Source organism: Ursus arctos, unplaced genomic scaffold, assembly GCF_023065955.2.
Source record: "Ursus arctos isolate Adak ecotype North America unplaced genomic scaffold, UrsArc2.0 scaffold_27, whole genome shotgun sequence".
Lineage (NCBI taxonomy): Eukaryota > Metazoa > Chordata > Mammalia > Carnivora > Ursidae > Ursus > Ursus arctos.
The window spans coordinates 7,490,638-7,512,935 of NW_026622952.1; the positions used below are offsets into that span (position 1 = coordinate 7,490,638).

General features: G+C 51.0%; 1 protein-coding gene across 1 annotated transcript; it reads right to left on the reverse strand.

Moving 5' to 3' along the window:
• Positions 1 to 866: 866 nt before the first annotated feature.
• Positions 867 to 21,368, reverse strand: EIF4EBP1 (eukaryotic translation initiation factor 4E binding protein 1). Its single transcript, XM_026508346.4, has 3 exons — positions 21,170 to 21,368; positions 4,872 to 5,051; positions 867 to 2,883 (listed from the first exon to the last, which is right to left on the reverse strand). The coding sequence occupies exons 1-3, from the start codon at positions 21,312 to 21,314 to the stop codon at positions 2,852 to 2,854; spliced, it is 357 nt and encodes a 118-aa protein (XP_026364131.1). The 5' UTR covers positions 21,315 to 21,368; the 3' UTR covers positions 867 to 2,851.
• Positions 21,369 to 22,298: the final 930 nt, after the last annotated feature.

Sequence of the window (22,298 nt, forward strand, 5' to 3'; positions counted from 1 at the left end):
ACACGTCTCTCCTTCTTCCACCTCACCAAGTGCCATCGAGCCTCCTTTCCCAGGAGAGACTATTGCAGACCCCACCGTCTGGGCTCAGCCTCTTCATCCACACGCAGAAAACCCAACGGCGTTAACATTCCTCCAGCTAAACTGCTCTTGGCCCCTGCATCTCAGGCCGTTCCTGACCCAGGAAGGCCCTTCCTAAATTCAACTCCTACCCTACATGGGGTCCTATAAAGTCCCTCCTCCTCTCTGAAGGTTTCTTAGATTCCCTTAACCCATGGCATCTGCTAACTGCCACGCACTGGACAACCACGTAAGTATTGCTCTATGACATTTCTAGGTGTCCTTCTACTATCTGCAGTACCACGCATCTCCTGAGCAGGCTGTGATACCTTCGGCACACATACCGTGGCCTAAAACACTTCTTCGTATTCCCCGGCTCACAGCATGTGGCAGCTGTCCCCCAGTTGTCCCTGGGTTCCCAAGCCAAACTCTGATGGCTTCCTTGGGCATCTCTACAAAAGCTTTGACTCAGTACACTGGGTTGTTAAATTGGACCACGGGAGCCTTCTGTCATCGATCTTCGCCGCTTCATAGCACCCAGCTAAAATGATGCCCGAGGCGGGTGCCTGGGTGTCTTAGTCGGTTAAACAGCTGGCTCTGGGTTTCGGCTCAGGTCACGATCTCAGGGTCCTGGGATCCAGCCCCGTCCCTTTCCCCATCAGGCTCTGTGCTCAGCGGGGAGTCAGCTTGAGGATTCTCCCTCTCCGTCTCCCCCCACCCACCACCCTGCTCATGCTTGCTCTAAAATAAATCAATCTTTAAAAACACCTGGGGTTTCTGGAGGATACTTGTGCTCAGTGGGAAAGGCGTACAACTTGTAAATGATTTTATTGTCAGAGAAGCCTATTTTTTGGACTGTAAGACGTAGGACCAAGGGGAATGGACGTATCATGTAGACTTGTGAGCAAGACCTCAGGTTGGATGCTTTTACTGGAAAGCTGAGGGACTGGGAAGGTTAATTGGTCTCTCTCCCGATCCTAGTTGGAGCTTTAGTTGTTGTCTTTGCTCTGGTGGCGGCCGCTCCCCAGTCCCGCTTTCTATCTGTATGAAAAGGGTATACGGCGTGCCTGAAGCCAGCATGCCACTAGAGCCGGGCCCTTCCGCGTGCCCTCACCAGGCCATTGGATTCCAGCTGCCTTCACAGTCCTTGTGAGGGGCGGGGACTCCGACTCAGCTGTAGAAAAGGCCAGGCAAAGGACTTGACCACTAAGGTCTGCTGCTCCCCGTAAACGGCAGATTGACAAGTGCTAGGAGTTCATAAGGTCCAGGTCAGCCAATGCCTCTTGGCCAAAGGCCATCCACCCCCAGCATATCCTGTAATGAGAAACACCTGCCGCTTCTCAGCAGGACCTCTGCCCGGCATTCAAGACCCTTAGAAATCTGGCCCCTGGGGCGCCTGGGTGGCACAGCGGTTGGGCGTCTGCCTTCGGCTCAGGGCGTGATCCCGGCGTTATGGGATCGAGCCCCGCATCAGGCTCCTCCGCTATGAGCCTGCTTCTTCCTCTCCCACTCCCCCTGCTTGTGTTCCCTCTCTCGCTGGCTGTCTTTATCTCTGTCGAATGAATAAATAAAATCTTAAAAAAGAAAAAAAATCTGGCCCTTTCATGGCCATTTATAAAAGCCGTCCCCAACCACACAGATTGCCGGCTCTGGCTGAAGTGGGCGACTAAATGTCTTGTCCTGATACGCCCTGGTTCCCCAAGACCATTCGACCTTGGCAATACTAAGCCCCTGCCTCTCCTCAGCCCACTCCTTCTCAGGACCCCAGCTGCAGCATCACCTCCGTGAAGCCCCTACTTGCATGGACCATTCTCGGATAACCAATCCTATACGATCTCTTTTATACTACCTTTCCTTCTGGGCAAATCGTACGTTTCAGTGAAATCCTCAAGGCCGAGCACTTGTCTAATGTTTGTGTCCCCACACAGCTCACACAAAGGGATCACTGGACAAATACGAGGGTGCCTAGGTCAAAGACACTCTATGTCATCCAAGGCTCAGGTTTTTCCCTTGGAATCTTGCAGGGAATGCGTGCCAGAACGAAGGTGACGGGGTCACTTGACAGGCTTGAGGGACAGAGCCCAGGAAAGAAACTGCACCCACCACCACCAACAGGAGCTGCAGAGCAGCACACAGCTCAAAGCCAGTCCCATCTGTCCTTTACTGGCGAGCGTTTTACTTCCCGGAGCCAGTCTTCCGAGCGGTACAATGAAGATAACGCTTAGTCTACTTACCTTCTAGGTTCAGTGTGAGAATCAAATGAGATAATGTACAGGAAAGTGCTTAGAAGCACCGTACAAATAGTAGCTGGTGTTAGTTATCCATATGGAGTTGAAAAGAGCTCAGACAGGGGCCAACTCTTGGCCCTAGGGTAAAGGCGGCTTTTATTTCCTCTCTTGGGGAAGGAGGGGGAGGGGAGTTTTCCCACGCACACCAACCGAAGGGAGGGGTGGGTGCGCCCCCAGAGGATGGGGCCGGAAGAGCTGGATAATCACTCAGAAGGGCTCCTCCACGTCCTATCCTGGCCCTGGGCTGCAGGGTGTGCTCACGAGAGTCACTGCCCTTAGGGTGGCAGCACCTGCATGAACGGAGGCACATGGAGGTATCCGCTGGTGTTCTCAAAGAGGAAGGGGGGGCAGGTGCCCTGAGTGAGGGAGCAGAGGGCCGGGAGGGCCGACCCCATACTCAACGCCTGCCCAGGATTATGACTCGCAAAAGGCCTGGCTGGTGTGACTCTTCTCCTGAGAAGGGCCAGGGGGGCCCAGAGGCATTGCTCGATTCAGTGGCTGGTCCTTTAAATGTCCATCTCAAACTGTGACTCTTCACCTGGGGAGAGAAGGGACAGACGGCCAGGTAAGCAACAGGTGAATGATAGGGCTCACGTTTTTAGAGGCCAGGGAGAGGTGTTATTTTTCATTTTGTTGTTCCTACAAGAGAAGGGGCCAAGGAGAATGGAGGGAGGGCAGGACTCCACTAGGAATTTCTGGAAACAGTCCTGAAGGTCCAGCTGTGCTCTCTTCCCCAATCCTAAAGGAAAAGCAGAGACTGGGTCTCCCCACAGGAGAAGTGACAGTCCTGAATTTTTTACACTTTTCATTGTTTTTAATAAGAGTGAATGGTTACTTGGCTTTGGTATAAATACAACCTCACAGAAGAATGTTCCTTAAACATAAAACTTTTTTGAGCATGTGTCCAAACCGTGGTTTAGAAGATAGTAATACAACCTACTAGGCTATGTCCAGCTGCCCACAGAACAGCCTGACTCTGCAGTAAAGGAGTTATTCTGGGAACTCAGCTACTCACTGCCTTCACCCTAACTCTTTCCACAAAAATCTCCAAGTAACTCAAGCTGCACGAGGTGTTTTCTTAAATGGAGCTGCCTCATTCATGATCTCCCGGGTAAGGCTGCTTTGAGGTCCTATATTCTGAGATACCCGCCCCGGCCCCCACAGGGAAACCGGCCACTTCTTCTGGTTATATTTATACAAATATATGGTCCAAGGCTAAGAGCTTTGACTAATATCCTGTTAAGCAAAATGAAAAATTATGTCCATCCCTCACCATCACAATGGGAACTCTTAGGCCATTACTGTGGGTTCAGGGTTGTCAGCCTGGGGCCCCTCAGGGCCAACTCTGCATTTGCTATGGGTGAGCACAGCTCCAGAAACTGGGAGGGGTTTGCACAGCCGTCAGGTAGTAAAGATTCCATAATGTCGGGTGTGACTACCTCCACCCTCAACTTGGGGCAAAAGCGGGTGGGTGGCAAGCACCATGGAACTGACCACATGAACCTATCCATCCTTCTCTGCACCCTTCAACGAAAGGCAGGTGGCCACGCTGCCTAGAGCTGTCCTTCGCACCGCTGTGTGTGTGCCCAAGTATACCCCCCCTTCCCACTGCTCCCCGAGTCTGCAAAGTGAGGCAAGGGCTGCCGGTCAAGGGCTGTGGGATTCCCAGGGTAATTATGAATCACGTCCTGCAGGCCCTGGGTAGATGGACTCTGCTGCTGTCAGCAGGGCCAGCCCAGCCTGAGGTCCCAGCCGCTTCCTGTCTGGCCTTGGTCCACTGCCTTCCGGATGAAGGGTCATGGGGTTCCAATCTGACTCAGGTTGTCTGCAAGTCCTTACACTTGATCCTCCCCCAGCCGGAGAGCTGAGATGCTCTGGCGAGCTCGTCACGCTGCCACACAGAGTGCATTCCCACACACCTCCCCGGGGGGGTCGCTCTGACTACTCAGGGGGAAGGTGGGCTGAGGTACAGGGGAGGACCTAGCCGCCCCGTGTCAAACCGGCAGAAACAACCAGTTGCCTTGTTTCTATCCGTCTTCATCAAGAATCCACCAGTGGATCAATACCCTGACAGGAGGCAGCCCGGACACCTCTCTGATCCTGTAGACCTGTAATTTCCTAGAGGGCAAGTTTACCGTATCTTTGGTAAGTCGTGTCCTGCACACGCACATCATGGGTGTGTTCCGAGTGTGGCAGACACGAGGAAATGCTTCAGCGACAATTATACCAAGGGTCATGCTTATGAAAGCTGCTGTGTGGACCCCCCTCATTTCAAACAAGCTCCCCACTAGATTACCTGATGGGGCCAAATCACCTCTCCTGGAGTTCTTGGACCCCTTTCATGGGGAAAGTCAGCACCGCTGAAAGTTCTACCCCACCCCCACCCCACGTCTGGTCTCTGAGGGGCTCCACAGCGGGTGGGGCAGCGACCATCATTCCCCTCCCTGAAATGTCCCCTTTGAAGGCGCTCCACCGGCGACAGACATTCCCTTCCCGAGGAGGAGCCTGGCCAGCCCCGTCACTCACCACCAGCCGGCTTATCTTCTGGGCTGTGGCGCAGGTGGTTCTGGCTGGGCTCTGTGGGGGGCTCCTCGCTGGCGGGGCTGGTGACCCCGGGAATGGTGGGCAGGTCCCGCGGAGGTGTTTTGGTCACAGGCGAGTTCCGACACTCCATCAAGAACTTCCGGTCGTAGATGATCCTGGTACCTAGAGGGGGCGGGGGCAGGGACGGTGACACAGCCATCTCAAACCTCCCGCCTGCTTATTTTCCACTTCTCTGAGGCATGGCTGTCGCAGAGGCTGCAAGCTTTTCTGTAAAAGTCGGATCAAGAAGGGGTGAGGCTGCGGTGCCTGGCTGGCTCAGTCGGCAGAGCACGTGGCTCTTGATCTTGGGGTTGTGAGTTCGAGCCCCACCTTGGGGGTAGAGTTTACTCAGTAAACAAAAAAAGAAAAAAAAAAAAACCATACCAAATAAAAAAGGGAGGAGCAAAGGCAGAATCGGCAGAATCAGGTGTCTGGCTGCAGCCCTACTCTGTTGCCTCCGAACCACCAGCCCCATCATGTGCGCGCTCTGATGGAAGAGGCCCAACAGCCCACCACACTGTACCTTCTCCCCTCAGATCAGCACATCCTGGGCTCTCTCCTTAAAGCCCATCAACTCACTTACCTCATCAGTGCTCAGTGTTATTGCTCGGGACAGTCATACCCAATACTACAGAAGGTACATGTCTTTTAGTTATTTGAGAGAGAAGGAGAGAGCACGAAGGCAGGGCTTCATTCCAGGACCCCGGGATCATGACCTGAGCCCAAGGCAGACCCTTAACCAACTGAACCACCCAAGCGCCCCAAGAAGGTACCTTTTTATTCATTTTTCAGTTCAATCCTTACAGTACCCTCACGGGCTATCCAGAATCTGTAACTCCATTTCACCGATGAGCAAACAGGAAATTTAGTGATTCCCTCAAACTAGTAAAAATGAGGACCCTTCCCTCCTGGGCTTTGCGGACAGGAGTGACGCATGGGCTCATCCCCCCAAAGGCTCTCCTGCTAAGCCCGTCTCCCCTGTGACGCCTGCTCTCATGTGTCACTGCACTCAGGGCTCGCACATGGTCTGTGTTTTACCCACTCCCTCTTCACTCTCCTTTCCCGAGCATCACCCGAGGGTGAGGACGAGTCTCACGGAGTTATTCACTACCCTTATTTTTTTTTTTTTAAGATTTTATTTATTTATTTGATAGAGATAGAGACAGCCAGCGAGAGAGGGAACACAAGCAGGGGGAGTGGGAGAGGAAGAAGCAGGCTCATAGCAGAGGAGCCTGATGTGGGGCTCGATCCCATAACGCCGGGATCACGCCCTGAGCCAAAGGCAGACGCTTAACGACTGCGCCACCCAGGCGCCCCTATTCACTACCCTTAAACCACATCCAGGACACACCCTGGGAGAGCGGTTGCCTGAGTGACACCTTAAGAAGGAACGTTTTCTACAATCCGGGACCCAGGATTCTTGTGCCCCAGCTGATTTCATCAAAGAACAGTGACTAGTGAGAGGTGATTCATGTTTGGGTCCTTGTTCACTCAGGATGACCTCTGAGCACCAGGACGGTAGTAGTAACGTGACTCCAACGCTCCCTCACACTCCTGATACTTCCTTTTCAACAAACAGCAGGCCTCAGGCTCAAAGCCTTCCGCAGGCAGTGGAATCCAGCTAGAATTTAAAACTGTCTTGGTGTCATTATAGTTCTTTTTATAGTTACCTTCTATTTATGGTAAGTGAATCTGGTTTGCCATATATAGTCGTGATATCAAGTTTCCTTTTAATATACGATAGGATATCATTGAATATGGTAATCGTATATATGTTACGAATAATACATAGAATAAAATAAAATAACAAAAACTAAGTTAAAAAGGTAAAGGATATAAAGACAAGTACTAAATATATATACAAAGAGAAGACAGGGTTCAATACAGACTGCTGATGGAATATGAGTGCTGGAGTTGAGAGGCCATGATTTAAAGACTTCAGGAATGCCCTTCCTTATCCATAAACCTCAAGTATCTTCCCCACTTAAGGGCTACGATGAGTGACATTCCAACAGTGGGGACCCACGTCTAGATGCTGAACACCAGCCTCTCTGTGAGCGGCACCCAGGAGAGGAACCCGTTTGCACACTGAGCTCTGAGTATGAGTACATGGGGTTGGGGTCCTTCTGCCAAAGGACAGAACCCAGGCTGCCCCGGAGGCTCTGCTAACAACCAGCTGTGTGACCCTGTGCACAAGGCCCTCTGCTCCTCCCCCGTCTGGGCCTCAGTTTCTTCATCTGTAACATGAAGGGCTGAGTGCCTAGGAGCCCAGGGGCTACAAATGCAGAACAGCAGTGCCTTCTGCTCGAGGGTAAATGCCCTGGCTTCAGAGACGGACCACTCTTCTCTGTTTCTTTCTGTTTTTTTTTTTTTTAAGATTTTATTTATTTATTTGACAGAGATAGAGACAGCCAGTGAGAGAGGGAACACAAGCAGGGGGAGTGGGAGAGGAAGAAGCAGGCTCCCAGCGGAGGAGCCTGATGTGGGGCTCGATCCCATAACGCCAGGATCACGCCCTGAGCCGAAGGCAGACGCTTAACCGCTGTGCCACCCAGGCGCCCCAACTCTTCTCTGTTTCTTAATCCTCAAGGCTCGACAAGAATCTCCCCTGTCCTTGCCTCCCTCCAGCTTTGCTTTTTTGTTGCTTTGTTCACCAAAGAATAGGGAACTGACCCCATCAGAGTGGAACCGAAGAGCTGGGAGAGTCAATGGTCTCAAGAAAGAACTGGGGTGGGGGAGCACCTGGGTGGCTCAGACGGTTAAGTGTCTGACTTTTTTTTTTTTTAGATTTCATTTATTTATTCATTTGAGAGAGAGAGAGAGCAGGCACACATGTGCATGTGAGGGGAGGGGCAGAGGGAAAGAATCCTCAGGCAGACTCCCTGCTGAGCACAGAGCCCAACCCGGGGCTCGATCCCATGACCCGAGATCATGACCTGAGCCAAAACCAAGAGTCAGACACTCAACCGGCAGAGCCACCCAGGTGCCCCCCTAAGCATCTGATTCTTGATTTCGGTTCAGGTCATGATCTCAGGGTTGTGAGCTCAAGCCCCACATTGGGCTCCGAGCTGGGCATGGAGCCTGCTTAAGATTCTCTCTCTCCCTCTCCCTCTGCCCCTCCCCCACCTCTCTTCCTCTCTTAAAAAATTAAAGAAAAAAGAACCAGGGGCTCAGCTGCTTCTGGAGAAGCTCCTTAAAGTCATTAGCCTCCAGAGATTTTTTTTTTTTTTTTACATTGTGGTAAAATACAAATAACCTAAAACTTACCATTGTAACCATTCCTAAGCGTACAGTTCAGTACATTCACAGTGCTGTGCAACCAATTGCGCCCAAAATGCTTTCATCTTGTAAAACTGAAACTCTATACCCAGGAAATAGCAACTCCTATTTCCCTTCCCCCTAGCCCTTGGAAACCACCATTCTATTTTCTGTCTCTATGGATTGGACTACTCTAGGTACCTCGTAGAAGCAGGATCATATAGTATTTGTCTTTCTGTGGCTGGCTTATTTCACTTAGCATAACGTCCTCAAGGTTCATCTACACTGTTGACCATGTGTCAAAATTTCCTTACTTTTTAAGGCTGACTAATACTCCATTGTATAGATACACCACGTGTTGTTTATCCACAGACATCTAGGTTCCTTAGCTTTTGGCTACTGTGAATAATACTGTTGTGAACACACGTATGCAAATAGATCTTCAAGACCCTGCTTTCAATTCTCTGGGGATGTATACTGGGAAGTGGCCCCAGGCAATTTTTAAATTATACTTTTTTAAAAAAGATTTTATTTATTTATTTGACAGAGAGAGAGGGAGAGAATGTAAGTAGGGGGAACAGCAGAGGAAGAGGGAGAAGCAGGCTCCCGCTGAGCAGGGAGCCTGATGTGGGGCTTGACCCCAGGACCCTGGGATCATGACCTGAGCTGAAGGCAGACGATCAACCAACTGAGCCACCCAGGCGCCCCTAAATCATTAATTATATTTAAAAGAGAAAAAGAGTCTCTGTGTCCTTTGTTCTACACCTAGGGCAGTTGCTTAAAAATAAGAATTGTCATTTGAGCTAATAAAACCCAGAAACTAAACGCCAGCAGAGGCGGCATCCAAGACACCCACCATCAGAGTATTTTAGCTGGGGAGGGAGGCTGTGGGTTGTCTGAGCAGTGGTGCTCAGAAAGTCGGCTGACAAAGGCGCCAAGCCTCGGAGGGGACCCTAAACCCCCTCTGACTCATCTGGGGTCGGTGAGGAATATGAGATGGAGATCAAGGCAGTGGCAATGTCTCCTACAGCTTTAGCGTTTCAACCCTTTCTCCCTCCATCCCTTCATGGGATGCACCACTACACAGCTTTCGCGAACAGTGATCTTCTGGAAATTCCCTCTGTCTCCCACAGATGAGACAAACAACAAAACACACAGTCTCATATTGTCAAAAATAGGCACCCTTGGCTGAAATGCAGTCTCCCGGAGCTGGGGACTTGGCCTGCATACAGGAACAGGAAATGGAAACCGAGGGGGGGGATGCCAAGGTCCCTGCAAGGCTGTGAGCTGCAGCAGCTAGAGGTGTTGGTCAGGTGTGGGCCTCTGGGGTATGTGGCTATCACACCTGGCGGTTTCCATGTAATACTCTACAGCTGAGGGCCTCCTTTCTCTTTCTCTATGAGGGAAAATGACCCAACTCTGTTAGGCTTCTGCAAACAAGCACATGAAGAGCATTGGAGGCTCTGGGTGGCTTCAAGATGGCAAAGCCAAGACATTTTTTTTCCCTGCGGCCTTCTCTCAAAACCACGTAAACACCAAGAGATGAAACAAGAAACAGAAACACATACTGAAGTTGGAAGCAAGTGGGGCTCAAACTGGTACCCCAAGACACAATGTATGAATACAGGAAGTGAATGGAGGAATAGTTCTAACAGAGAGGATGAGGGTAGCATCTAAATGCAGGGAGGTGGGGGTGGACGTTACAATAGGAACTCGGGTTCTGGAGAATCCCAGGAAGGTTCAGGACTTAGAGGCATCATGGAAAATGGGAATGGGGCTCACAACGGGGAGAGATCCCCTATGCCCCTCACTCCAGGAGGGAGGAGAGACAGGGAGATTAAATTCAAGCTGACCTCCTGAATGGTGAGCCTCAAACGCCCTTCCCTGCCCTGCTTCAGAATAAAGAGCCAAGATAAAGACCGACTGCAGTTGATTCTGGGAAGAGGGTTCCGACCAAAAAACAGCAGCTAGCCGCCAGATTGAGCCCACCAGCCTCCACAGTTCACAAAGGGTCTCCAGTCAGCTCTGCAGTGCTCACTCTCAAATATAACTAGCCACATGCCTTCATACATTTCTGAGGAAAGCTTACAACATCTATGGAGAGATCCATACAAACCAACAGAAGGAAACAGGAACGGGACTCTACTGTTTTTTAACCTTTTAAACTTTTTGAAGACTTTAAAGAACAGAAAGGGAAAAAAGATAACAGGCAAAAAAAGAACAAATTACCAATCTAGTATCAGATAACAAAGTCAAGAAAGAGAGAAAAGAGAAACTGCTCGAAGGAATTTACTGAAAAAGACAAAAAAAAAAAAAAAAAAAAAGAAAAGAAAAATTTCCGGAATTGAAAGAGATCAGTCTTGAAATGTCCTTTGAGTGTCCTGTGTAATGAATTAAAAATACCAACTTAACATTCAATGTGAAATTTCATAATCTTTTGGATAAAAAGATCCTAAAATCTTCCAGAAAGGGAAAAATATAACAGGTGCACACAAGGATTGGGAATAAGAATGGTATAAATGTTTTCAATGGCAATGCTGGAAGTCTGAAGACTGTGGGTCAATGCTTTCGCAATCCCAAGGGAAAATCCATTTCAGTTTTACACCCAGCCAAATACCAATCAAGTAAAAGTAGAATAGAGACATTTTCAGAATGCTACAGGAGGAATATTCTACCAAAATTAGACCAAGAAGAAGGGCTTCAGAGGATCTCATATCAGCAGCTACATGGCAGGTCCAGAGCCGCCAAACCCTGTTCCGGACAGAGGGAAAAAATGGACCAATAAATCCAGAAGTTGGATTTTGTGTGTAAAACTGTATTTTGTTTAGTATTTTAGAGGTGCTGGAGGGTGAGGAAGATTTATTTGAGTGAAAACTAAGCATATTTTAAAAAAGTAATCTCTATACTCAATGTGGGGCTTGAACTCACAACTGAGATCAAGAGTCACATGGTCTATGGACTGAGCCAGCCAGGCGCCTTAAAACTAACTACATTTTAAAGATTTACTTATTTGAGGGGCGCCTGGGTGGCACAGCGGTTAAGCATCTGCCTTCGGCTCAGGGCGTGATCCCGGCATTGTGGGATCGAGCCCCACATCAGGCTCCTCTGCTATGAGCCTGCTTCTTCCTCTCCCACTCCCCCTGCTTGTGTTCCCTCTCTCGCTGGCTGTCTCTCTCTGTCGAATAAATAAATAAAATCTTTAAAAAAAATAAAGATTTACTTATTTGAGACAGAGAGAGAGAAAGCACACACACACACACACGCACACATGCACACGAGTCGGGGTTGGGGGAGAGGGAGAGAATCTTCAAGCAGACTCCCCGATGAGTGCAGAGCCCGAGGCAGGCTCAGTCTCAGGACCCATGAGATCATGACCTGAGCTGAAACCACATTTTAAAATGAAGCAATTATTAACTACTTTTTAAAAAAAATTGTACAATGGGGCGCCTGGGTGGCTCAGTCAGTTAAGCATCTAACGCTTGGTTTCGGCTCAGGTCATGATTTCAGGGTCCTGGGATCGAGCCCCAGGTCAGGCTCCCTGCTCAGCGGGGAACTTGCTTCTCCCTCTCCCTCTGCTCCTCTCCCCCACTTGTGTGCATTCTCTCTCTTAAATAAATAAATAAAATCTTTAAAAAAAAAGTTGTCAATAACTAACTACCTGGATCATCAAGGGTCACAGTAATAAAAATAATGCATATTTTTAAAAAATTTGTGATATAATTATATTGGGGAATGGGAAGAGGAGAGTGTACAAATGATAAGTCCTCATCTATCAAGTTAAGTCCAGAAAAAGTTAGAAGTATGGGGGTAAATCCCCCAAAGAAAGAGCTGGAAAATGTTAGTTGCTTCTAAAGAGTGGGGGGGGGGGGTGGAGAGACAAGAAGTTACTGCTTTGTTAGTAATCTTGAGATTTAACTATGTATGTATATAAACAAACTATGTGTAACTTTGACATACTTTTATTATGGAACAAAAACCAAGCCCATACAAAAGAAGACAGATAGTATAATTACACACACACACATATATGTAAAACTTTGATTTTTTTTATATTAAATGACAGGTCAAATTATGGATCAGACCTGTAATTCCATACTGTACGGTTACTATTTGGAACAAGTGTACATTGTCCACGACATATTGTGTGAAACAGAGTCACAGAACTGGATGTATTTTGTGTCTGGTCCCCTCTGGGGGAGTGAACATTTTTACACTGAGCATATTTTGCTTTTTAATACAAAACTCTAATACATAGGGCATTAAGCAAACATATCCCTAAATAAGGAGATAGGGTCCGAATCGCCTTTTCTAGAAAGTCAAGTTAAAATGGCCTTGGCTGGAGCTAGGGAGACTCCCCCTGCTCTCCCTAGAAAGCCTCGGGGGCTCTCTGCCGGACGGGTAAGTGCAGCAGTGAGTCTGCCCCTCCAGCACCTCTCTGGGCTGTTGTTATCTGCTAGGCCCTGTCCATGCTAGACTTTAACTGCCAATTTCACAGGGTCATGGCGTGGATTACAACAGTGGCTGACACAAGCTAAGATTATATGAACAAATCCTAGCTTTTACGACTGGCATGGCTTCAGGTGACATATTTTAGGGACCAATTATATGGTCAGAGCTAGGACAAATCAGAGGGGGGTAAGCAACCCTGAAGAGACTGGGGGTGGAGGGTAAGGGCACCCTCTATCCTTTAGTGGCCCACAGAAACGTGCTTCAAGAATCAACATCAGCTTTGGCATGTTTGGTAAACCAGTGTCATTCAGGACTTGAAAAACTTCAGATGTGCACCAAATACAAGAAGGGTATTTTTTTCTCAAGGCATACTTGTGGTGACAACAGTTTGCTTGAAACAAAGAATGCAGGCATTCTGGGGCACGTGGGTGGCTCAGTCAGTTAAGCGTCTGCATTCAGCTCAGGTCGTGATCCCAGGGTCCTGGGATGGAGCCACGCAAGTCAAGTCGGGCTCCCTGCTCGGCAGGGAGTCCGCCTCTCCCTCTCCCTCTCCCGGCTTGTGCTCTCTCTCGTTCTCAAATAAATAAAATCTTAAAAAAAAAAAAAAAAGAATGCAGACATTCCCCTTGGGTCTGTTTTCCTCACCTGTAAACAAGGGCAGTGTACTAGGCTCATTCCAACTATTTTTAAAACACCAACCATGTGCCAGGCTTTATAGGTAATCTTCAGGGTCTGTTCCAGCTCTGACACGCTACCATTTATTTTGGGGCTCTCGCTGTTGGCAGGTGGTCAGTGTGGTGTAAACAGCACAGCGCTTGGAGGCACAAGTTCTGGGCATGGGGTGCCAGCCCCTCAACCGTGAATGGCAGCTGAATTCCTCAGCTCTCAGAGGAGGGTACTAACTCGCTTCCCAAGAGTACTGTAAAGACAAATCACTGTCTGTGGGCCAGACGCTGTGCTCATGACCTGATATGCCAGGTCTCAGTGCTCCCATTCCCACTCCCCATAAGGGAGATATGGTATCCTCAACTCACAGACAGGAAACTGAGGCTCAGAAAGCCTGTCCCCGGGGGGGGGGGGGCAGACCTAGCCTGTATTGCCTCCAATCCGAAACACCGACTATGTAAAACTAGCCAAGCAGACCCAGGCTGCCATGCCTCAGGGGTCTTCTGACTTTTACCCGTTCTTCTGAGTATTTGGCCAGGACAGGATGTTCCCTGAGAGAGGCCTGCCGTGATCTCTTCACCTTCCCACAGTACCCACGCTCAGGTTCAAAATCGGGCTGGCCATAACTTCTGTAAATTGAGCCCAGCTTGTCCCTTGCTTTCCCCTGCGCCTCCCCTGGCGGAAACATTCTTCCCCTGAGCAGGGGACGTGAGGCCTCGCAGGAGTCCAAGAACAGAATTCCTAGAACTGCTGTTCCCATTCCAGGGAAAGGGAGAGGGTTTCACAACACGCTCGGGGGAGGCTCAGATGCCTGTGCTCAGACGCAAGCCAGCAGCCTGTGAACCCAATACTCCGGATCATTTTACATTCAGCTCTCGCCAGCAGCTCTGTGTCATCGTGGAGGCAGACCCACCAGGTCTACGAGGGCTCTCCCTCCCCGCCCGCCACACACCAGGCAGTCTGTTTCGCAAGCTGAGCCACCTTGTCGGGGAGAAACTCGTGGGCAGAGAACCAGAGCATGCTTGCTCCGAGACTTTTCCTCACTTCCGGCCCTCTCGGCTTTGCAAAGAGAACCAAGATTTGGATGTTTCTCAGGGGCCAGAAATGCTATGAAGCTCCTTAAATACCAAATGAGGGCAATCAATGAGTGACAAAGGGCCCTCTCACCTTTGAGGCCCTGACATGTGGGGGAACAGTCCACTTTATTTGAAAATAAAGCGGCAGGGACAAGGCTTTTGCAGAAACACACCGAACAAAATAGCTGAATTATTCTAAGGGCTGACCGAGCTCCCTCCCCTTCCCTCACTTGACCCCGAACACTTCAAAATGCACCTGAGCAGGACAGGGTAAGGCTACCCCTGACATGCATTAGCAACAGGGACTGCCCATCTGCGATGCCTCCCGTTACATAGCAACAGGAGCTGTGGTTGGAAAACGGAGGGGCCCTGGTTTCTGTGTGAACTGCCTCCACACCACATCCAAATTCATTTGCTCAAGTCCCCACCTCCAGTACGTGGATGAAAGTGTATTTAGAGATAAGGTTTTTAAAGAGGTCATTAAGTTAAGATGAGGCTGTTAGGGTGGGGCCCTGATCCAATATACAGGTGTCCTAAATAGAGAGGGGGGGTGGGGCACCTGCGTGGCTCGCTGAAGCGTCCAACTCTTGGTTTCAGCTCAGGTCATGATCTCAGGGGTTGTGGGATTGAGCTCCCCCCCCCCCCCCCCGCCAGCTCCGTGCTCAGTGGGGAGTCTGCATGTGTGCATGCTCTCTCTCCCCAAATACATAAATAAAATCTTAAAAAAAATAAAAAAGAGAGAGGGAGATACCACAGATAGCAGTAAAGAGGCAGCAAGAGGACAGCCAGCCATCTGCAAGCCAATGGGAAGGGCCTCAAGAGAAACCAAGCCTGACGGTACTTTGATCTTGGATGTCCAGCCTCCAGAACTGTGAGAAAATACATTTCCATTGTTTAAGCCCCCAGTCTGTGGTATTTTGTTACGGCGGCCCTAGCAAATTCATACAGGCCTGCTTTCCCCTTTTACTCCAAAGGGCAGGGGACAGAAATCAGTTTACTCACACGCATTCTCTAAAGAGATGTACGTGTCACCAGGAAACCAAAGGCGTTCTGGACCCACTTGCACCTCCTGCATTCTCACTCCTACACATTTTCCGACCACTGGGCTCAGAACTTGACTCCATGTGTCTGCCGGCACTCCAGAAAATCAAGGATGTTCAAATGGGAGTGCTGGGCAGGGGCAGCTGGGCAGGGCAAGCGTGGGCTCCCCTGAAGGGTGTTCCCAAAGCCTGGCTGCTTGAGGAGGAAAGAGGAGGTAGGCTAGGTAGCAGTTAGCAAGGGAAGCATGACACAAACGGAAGTTGTTGCCCAGGGGCCTGGCATCACGGCCACCTGTATGGTTTGCTCGGTGGAGCTGAACGTTGGACCTGGAAAACGGGGCACAGGATCTGTGACTCAGCGTTTTCAGGGAGGTGTCCTCAGTTCTTAACCCAACAGTCAAGTCACAGGCTTGTGATTCTGGTCTGCTTCTATACCCGGCCTCAGCTCTTTCTGGCCGCACAGCAGGATGGATGGTTAAGTTCCCTCGAAGGACCACACTTTGAGGCTTGGTCTTCGCGGAAGACTACCTGAAAATGGGGTCCCGTAACTCTTCCCATCCCTGCCCTACAGGAGGCTTCTCTCATTCCAAGCAAGTCATCTCCCCCCTTCTTAGAATCTGGGCTAGCTAGCCCTGTGGCTCGCTTCGACTGATAGAATACCGCACATGTGATGTTATATGATTTCTGAGCCTAGGTCTTAGGGGGCCTTAAAAACTGTTACATAAATAAGCTCAGGTTAGACTCCTGAATGGCATGGGACCAAGACGACAGAACGCCCAGCCTTCCAGGTATCCCTAGCAATGCCCCTGACACGTGGGTAAGGCCATCTTGGACCTTCAAGCCCAGGACAACCTAGCTGCCAAGTGTATGTAGCCAGATGCGTGACCTCAGGAAGATCACCAAAGAATGCCCAACTAGCCCCCAAAATGGACGGAAATAACGAATTATTGTTGCTGAAGTGACTAAGTTTTGTGACAGTCCAGGCCTAATATCTAAGCTCTCTTGGTAAACTTCCAGGGGCATGGACACTGGATTACAAGACACCTTGTGCTGCCCATGTCCCTGATCATTCAAATGTCACGGGCCGATGTGACTTACTCCTGCCTGGTCAGTGATGCTGGGTGCAAACAAGTGAACGAAGAGCATCTACCCCAGTGTCTGAGGCCCTGGCCCCACTAGTGACATGTTTAGCATCAAGGCCACTTTCTTCTACTTCCTGCTCAGTAACTGAAACAGCAGTATTAGTGATACTGTTACCTATAATACTGGGATAAGTGAGAAAGTTCAGGGAAAGTTAGTTCTGTCCCTGGGACACTCGAAGGTAAACAATTACATACACCCTGCAACTGAAAGGGCAGAAAAGAAAAATTTGAATGTTATCATTAAGCCAGCTCAGAACCAGGCCCGGTGGCAAAGGAGCCAGGTTACCCTGAGAATACTGTCATTCTAGGAGTCTTTTCAACTCTTCACTTTCTTTGTTTTAAGATTTTATGTATCTATTTGACACAGAGAGAGAGAGAGAGAACACACAAGCAGGTGGAGCGGCAGGCAGAGGGAGGGAGGGAGAAGCAGACACCCTGATGAGCAGGGAGCCTAATGTGGGGCTTGATCCCAGGACCCTGGGATCCTGACCTGAGCTGAAGGCAGATGCTTAACCGACTGAGCCACCCAGGCGCCCCAACTCTTCACTTTCTAAACACCTGACTCAGCACTCAAAAGCCACGATAGGATGAGTAACACTGCTGGGAAAGAACTTCCCCTCTACTCCAGGGAACAAACATGTAAACAAATACACGTGATTCATTTGTCATGAGTCATAACGGAGGAAGAGCCTGGGCGTGGCTCTGAGACCTGAGAGTGACAGGGTTTCTGTTTGTTTGTTTGTCTGTTTGAACGCGTAAAATCTAGGTGTACAAATGAACATTCTTCCTTAAAAACCTCCCCCCCGCCCCGGGAAGCAATCCTCTTCTCCATACTGCTGCCCCATCCTCACTGCTCCTCTGCAAGGATATCAAATAAAGAGCCATACGACAAAATGCCTCACTGCTTTATACCAACAGACAGCCATGGTACCACCCAGCCTGCCCTTTTGCCAAATCTGGTAATGAAGGACTTTTTTGTTCTCTCAGAAAAAAATACATACGTGCAAAAATCAAACTCTTCTTTCAAATCCGGCCCTGCCAACCTTGGAGGATACTGGAAGACACCACCACCACCTGTCTCAGGAGGCAATTACAATCTCACAGCTCCGTGTGCATTGTTAGCATGGAAGGCCTAGCAGGCTGATGACCTGGAGCAGGCCATTCTCACGTGAGAATCATACAAGTTCTACTGGTTATGGAGGGTGGGGGGTGTCTGCCTAATCGCGTCACTCTACGGCTACAACTCTGATGCTTCTAATTCTATTTCAGGTGTGTCTCCAACTTCCTAAGTAGTAAGCCAAGGCCCTGAGGTCAGACTGTGTTCTGGCTCAGGGTGCCGTGAATGCCTGAGAAGCAGGGAGGCGGATGGGCATCAGAGGGAGTCTGGGGTGCTCTACACCAGGGCCCCCCATCAAAGTCTTTAATGAGGGACACTGTGGAATGTTCTAAATGCTTTAAAAGGAAGCTCAGAACACTGTGAGAAGAGGGCCCATTACATTTCCCTCACTGCCTTAATGTCCAAGTTCTTTTAACCTGTCCTTGATAATGAGATCCTGGGCAATTGGGAGACATCATCTTGCTCTGCATGACTGAGGCCTTGGGACACTGGCCGTGGTCTAGCCTCCCTGTCCAGCCCACCTCCTGCTCTTCCTGGCACTGTCTGTTCCATAGCCAAAGACTTGGGAGCTGTTCCAAGGTAAGCTTCCTGGGCACAGACTCTGTTTATCTAAGCCAGGGTGCCATTAACACCTGTAGCCCTACCTGCCTGCTTCTGATTAACCTTATCCAGGTACAGGGTCTGGGTATGATTACCAGCCAAGCGACCCTAGAGGCTTGGGGGGTCAAGCACTCAACACGGAATGGGGAACACGGAGGTTGATGGGAAAGGGGTGGAAGGTTTCTGACCCATTCAGAGGTTCTACTGGTCTGTGGTGTCACTGGTCATTTTTAAGACTCCAGAGGCTCAAATATTCATACACAACACTCCTTTTAACAAATTTCTCTAAAGTTCTCCAGGCTTCTAACCAGATCAGTGGTTTAGCTTGTGAAAGGTTAAGGACCCTGGAAAGTAAACTGGCGTCTTAGGAATGGAGAGGGTTCAAATCAGCTGCTGTTCTTGTTCCTCTGGGGACAAACACTGTAGTGCCATTCCCAGCAAGAGTGAGCTGTGGACACTGCGAGAGCTCCTGACAACTGCAAATAAGCCAGTGTGGACACCTGCACAGACTCTCTCCAGACTCTGGTTCGAAGGCTGATGCCAAACCCAACCTCAAGAGTAAGTTTAACTGGTTAGAAGGGGCGCCTGGGTGGCTAAGTCGTTAAGCGTCTGCCTTCGGCTCAGTGCGTGATCCCGGCGTTCTGGGATTGAGCCCCACGTCAGGCTCCTCCGCTGGGAGCCTGCTTCTTCCTCTCCCACTCCCCCTGCTTGTGTTCCCTCTCTCGCTGGCTGTCTCTCTGTCAAATAAATAAATAAAATCTTTAAAAAAAAAAAACACAAAACTGGTTAGAAGCATCACTTTTTGCCAGACCCCAGAGGTCTGAAAAGGTGAGGGAAGTCACATTCCACTAATTCCTGAGTACTTAGTGTGGTACTTAGATCAATCACTGGGAGCTGGTTAGAAATGGAGACTCTCAGGCCCAAACCCGAAACCTACAGAATCAGAGTCTGCATTTAAGTGAGGTCCCCAGGTAATTCAGATGTACGTTGAGGAATGAGAAACAGCACTGCTGGCTGGAGCAAAAGGGTATCAGAAACAACCTTTTTTTTAGGTTCAGCTTCTTTGCCTTGGCAAAGACGTAGGGTGAAATTGGGCTTTGGAGGAAGGTTATGGACTGTGAGCTGTGCCTGTCCCACTGGACACTCTAGACAAGAAAGCTGGCTTTAGGCTCCTGGCACAGCTAGCTTTCGTCCAGTTGGCCTCAGACACAAAGTTACACTCTGGTCCAGGTGCCCCTTTCCCTCTCTCCCAACTAAAGACCTTCAAAGGCAGGGAGATTTGTTGCAGTTTACCAAAAAACAAAACAAAACAAACAAACAAAAAAGCCATTGCCCAGTCCATGGTGAGGAGTGGATCAGAGTTCCCTATAAACAGTAACCCTGGCCATGGCTTCCAATCTGACCTGTCCCCATCGAGCAACAAAGGGGACAAAAAGGAGACCCTGAGCCTTCAGACCTGCCTCAGTGCCCACCCTAAAAGGATCGAGTAGAGACTCACACCCTCACTTGAAGGAATCCCAAAACTGTCACGAAAGATCCTGGCAGACACAGCATGACACAGAGAAAGTCCACCAAATGGACTACAAAAGACCTATAACAGGGAAAGAGAGTTTGAGTCAAGGGTAGAGGAGGCTGTCCAGGAACTTTTCCTTTGCTCATTTTTAATAGAAGACAGAGCATTTTCCCCCTCTACACTTGGATACTATTTCTTGTCCAATCTGAGAAAACCGTGTGACGCTGGACAAGGGCCATGTGTTTTCAAGTTTGGGGCCTCCATGAAACAAGTACATCTATGATCCTTAACAGTTCTAACGTTGTATGTTTTGCATCAAACGGCTCGAGACCTCGGATCTGGCAGTGTTTGCCGGTGGAGCGACCGCTGCCTGAGAAAAGAAGCATGTGGCCGCCCCCCGACACTGGCAAGGGACGAGGCTGCCGCTCCGCCCGCGTCCACCTGCACCCCTGCCTCTCAACGAAGCGCCACTATCGGCGGCGTTTTCTAGTAGTCTGGGCGGAGGGGAGAAGGGCAAAGCGGGGTGAGGGCAGCGCGAGGATGGTAGGGAAGTGGTGAGCCACGAGGATTTCATCATGCAAACGGGCGGGCAGGTTTCATCAGCGCCTGGGCGCCGGGGCTCCCAGGCTGGGAGGGAATGCCTGGCTCCCGAGGGCAGCCCGAGGCTGGCCCCCACCCGTGCCAGCTCAGCTTCCTCTTCCTCATACATTCTCAGGGAGGTCACACGGTTCCCCCTCCCCCCGGACAGAAGAACGTGTTTTTCTGCACAGCGCGGCCCGCGGCCCCAGGTCCCTCCGCCGAGATCCCACACGCCTAAATGGGCGACGTGCCACAGGTGCAGGCGAGCGCCCTCAGCCCAAACTCTCCGTCAGAGGGTGCTGGCTCAATGCAAAACTGGGGGTTCGTCGGGAAGGAAAAAAGGATTCTGCAAGAGTCGTTTACTCCAACAGAGAACGCCCATCCCACCCCTAAAAACCCCTGGCCAGGCCTCTTCATGCTCTCAGGCCACTGTGACCCACGCTGTTCTGCCCTCAGAACGCCCCCGCACCCATAAGGGGCAGCACACCTCGGCATGTGATCAGTCTGGAAGCGTGCGTATCTGTCTGGAAAGGGGTACCCGGCTGTCTCCGCCAGAAGGAGGAAACTAATGGAGCAGTGTGCAGCCCGGGCTCGGGAGCACGCATCCAGAGGGCAGGCAGTGGGAAGCGGCCATCCGCTGGCTCCCGGGGGCCACCTCCGTGACGGTCGCTGTCTCCCCGATGCCTTTATTCCAGTCACCGCGCCCTCAGCCCGGTCGCCCCGTCCAACTGGCGGCTCCCGACCCCTCCCGCTCTGCCCAGTCAGTCCTCCGCGCCGCCCGCACCCGGAGCCCGCGCCTACCTCCCGGGGTGGTGCTGAAGAGCGTGCCGCCGGGGGTGGTGCTGTAGTCCCCGGGCGGCAACTGCACGCCGTCGCCGAGCACCACCCGTCGAGTGGCGGGGATGGCCCGGCTTGGGGTCTGGCTGCAGCTGCTGCCCCCCGACATGGTCTCCAGCGAACAGCGCCTGCAGCCAGAGCGTGGCCCTCGGGCAGCCCCGGCCCCTCCCCCTGTGCCTCGCCCCGCCCCCGCCCACCCCTTCCGCCTCTGCGCCTCGGCGCCCCCTGGGATTTGTAGTTGCAGCGGCGCAGCCGCCGCACCCGCCTCCGCGCGGCTCCCCGTACGTGCGTTCCCCCGCAGCGCAGGTCGGAGGCCCCCTCCCGACGGTCTCCTGCGCGTGGGTGCGGGCACCGCCCCGCTTCGGCCCGCCCCTTTCGCTCGCGGGTCCCTCCCGGCCACGCTGGCGGCGACGGGATGGGGGCGGGGGTCGGGGGCTTGTGTAGGTTAACGCCTCGCGGGGTCGGGGGCGGCGGCGGGGATCCCAGCAGTCCCGGCCCTTGGGGAAAGCCTAGTTTCTACAGGAGGACTTTGGGCGCGATGGTCTCCTCAACCCTCCTTATTCCGTGCTTCAGTTCCTCCCACGAGAAAGTGGGGGTTGATTGGTCATTCGTCCCTCATCGGTTTTTTGAGCCTTCACGGTGTGAAGAAATAACCAAGAATGAGCGTTCCAGGGCTTGGGGGGAGGGTGTGTGGACGAGCCGTCCAGCTGGGTGATGAGGGCTAAGGCTAGAGCCCAGGTGGAGCTGACAGTGGTTGGACATCGGCGGTGGTTGGGGTGTGGGGGGCTAAGAGCTGGCCAGCGAGGTTCCTTGTGGCCCCTTGAGTTGGGTGCAAGGGTCCACACGCCGCCTGACATTTACTAGGGCACTCCTTGAACGAACGAACGCATGAGTCTTCAAAGAGCTCTCTTAAGTGGGGACAGAAAAGTGCCAGGAGGATAGAAAAGCCCGTTGGGTGAGAGAACAGTTTCTGTCATTGCGGCCACATCGCGCAAGAGGAGAGGAGACAGGAGAACAGTTTAAAAGAGAAATTGGAGTTGGATGGTGAAGGGTCTTTTAAAACATGCCAAGGTGTTCAGACTTTGTCCTAGGA

Bases quoted from the DNA above. Each gene is read 5' to 3' on its own strand.
- EIF4EBP1 (XM_026508346.4), bottom strand. From the start codon at position 21,314: ATGTCGGGGGGCAGCAGCTGCAGCCAGACCCCAAGCCGGGCCATCCCC. The intron at 5,052-21,169 runs GTAGGCGCGGGC...CGCCCCCTCTAG, and splicing joins CTTCAGCACCACCCCGGGAG to GTACCAGGATCATCTACGAC. The intron at 2,884-4,871 runs GTGAGTGACGGG...TTCTCTCCCCAG, and splicing joins AGAAGATAAGCCGGCTGGTG to GTGAAGAGTCACAGTTTGAG.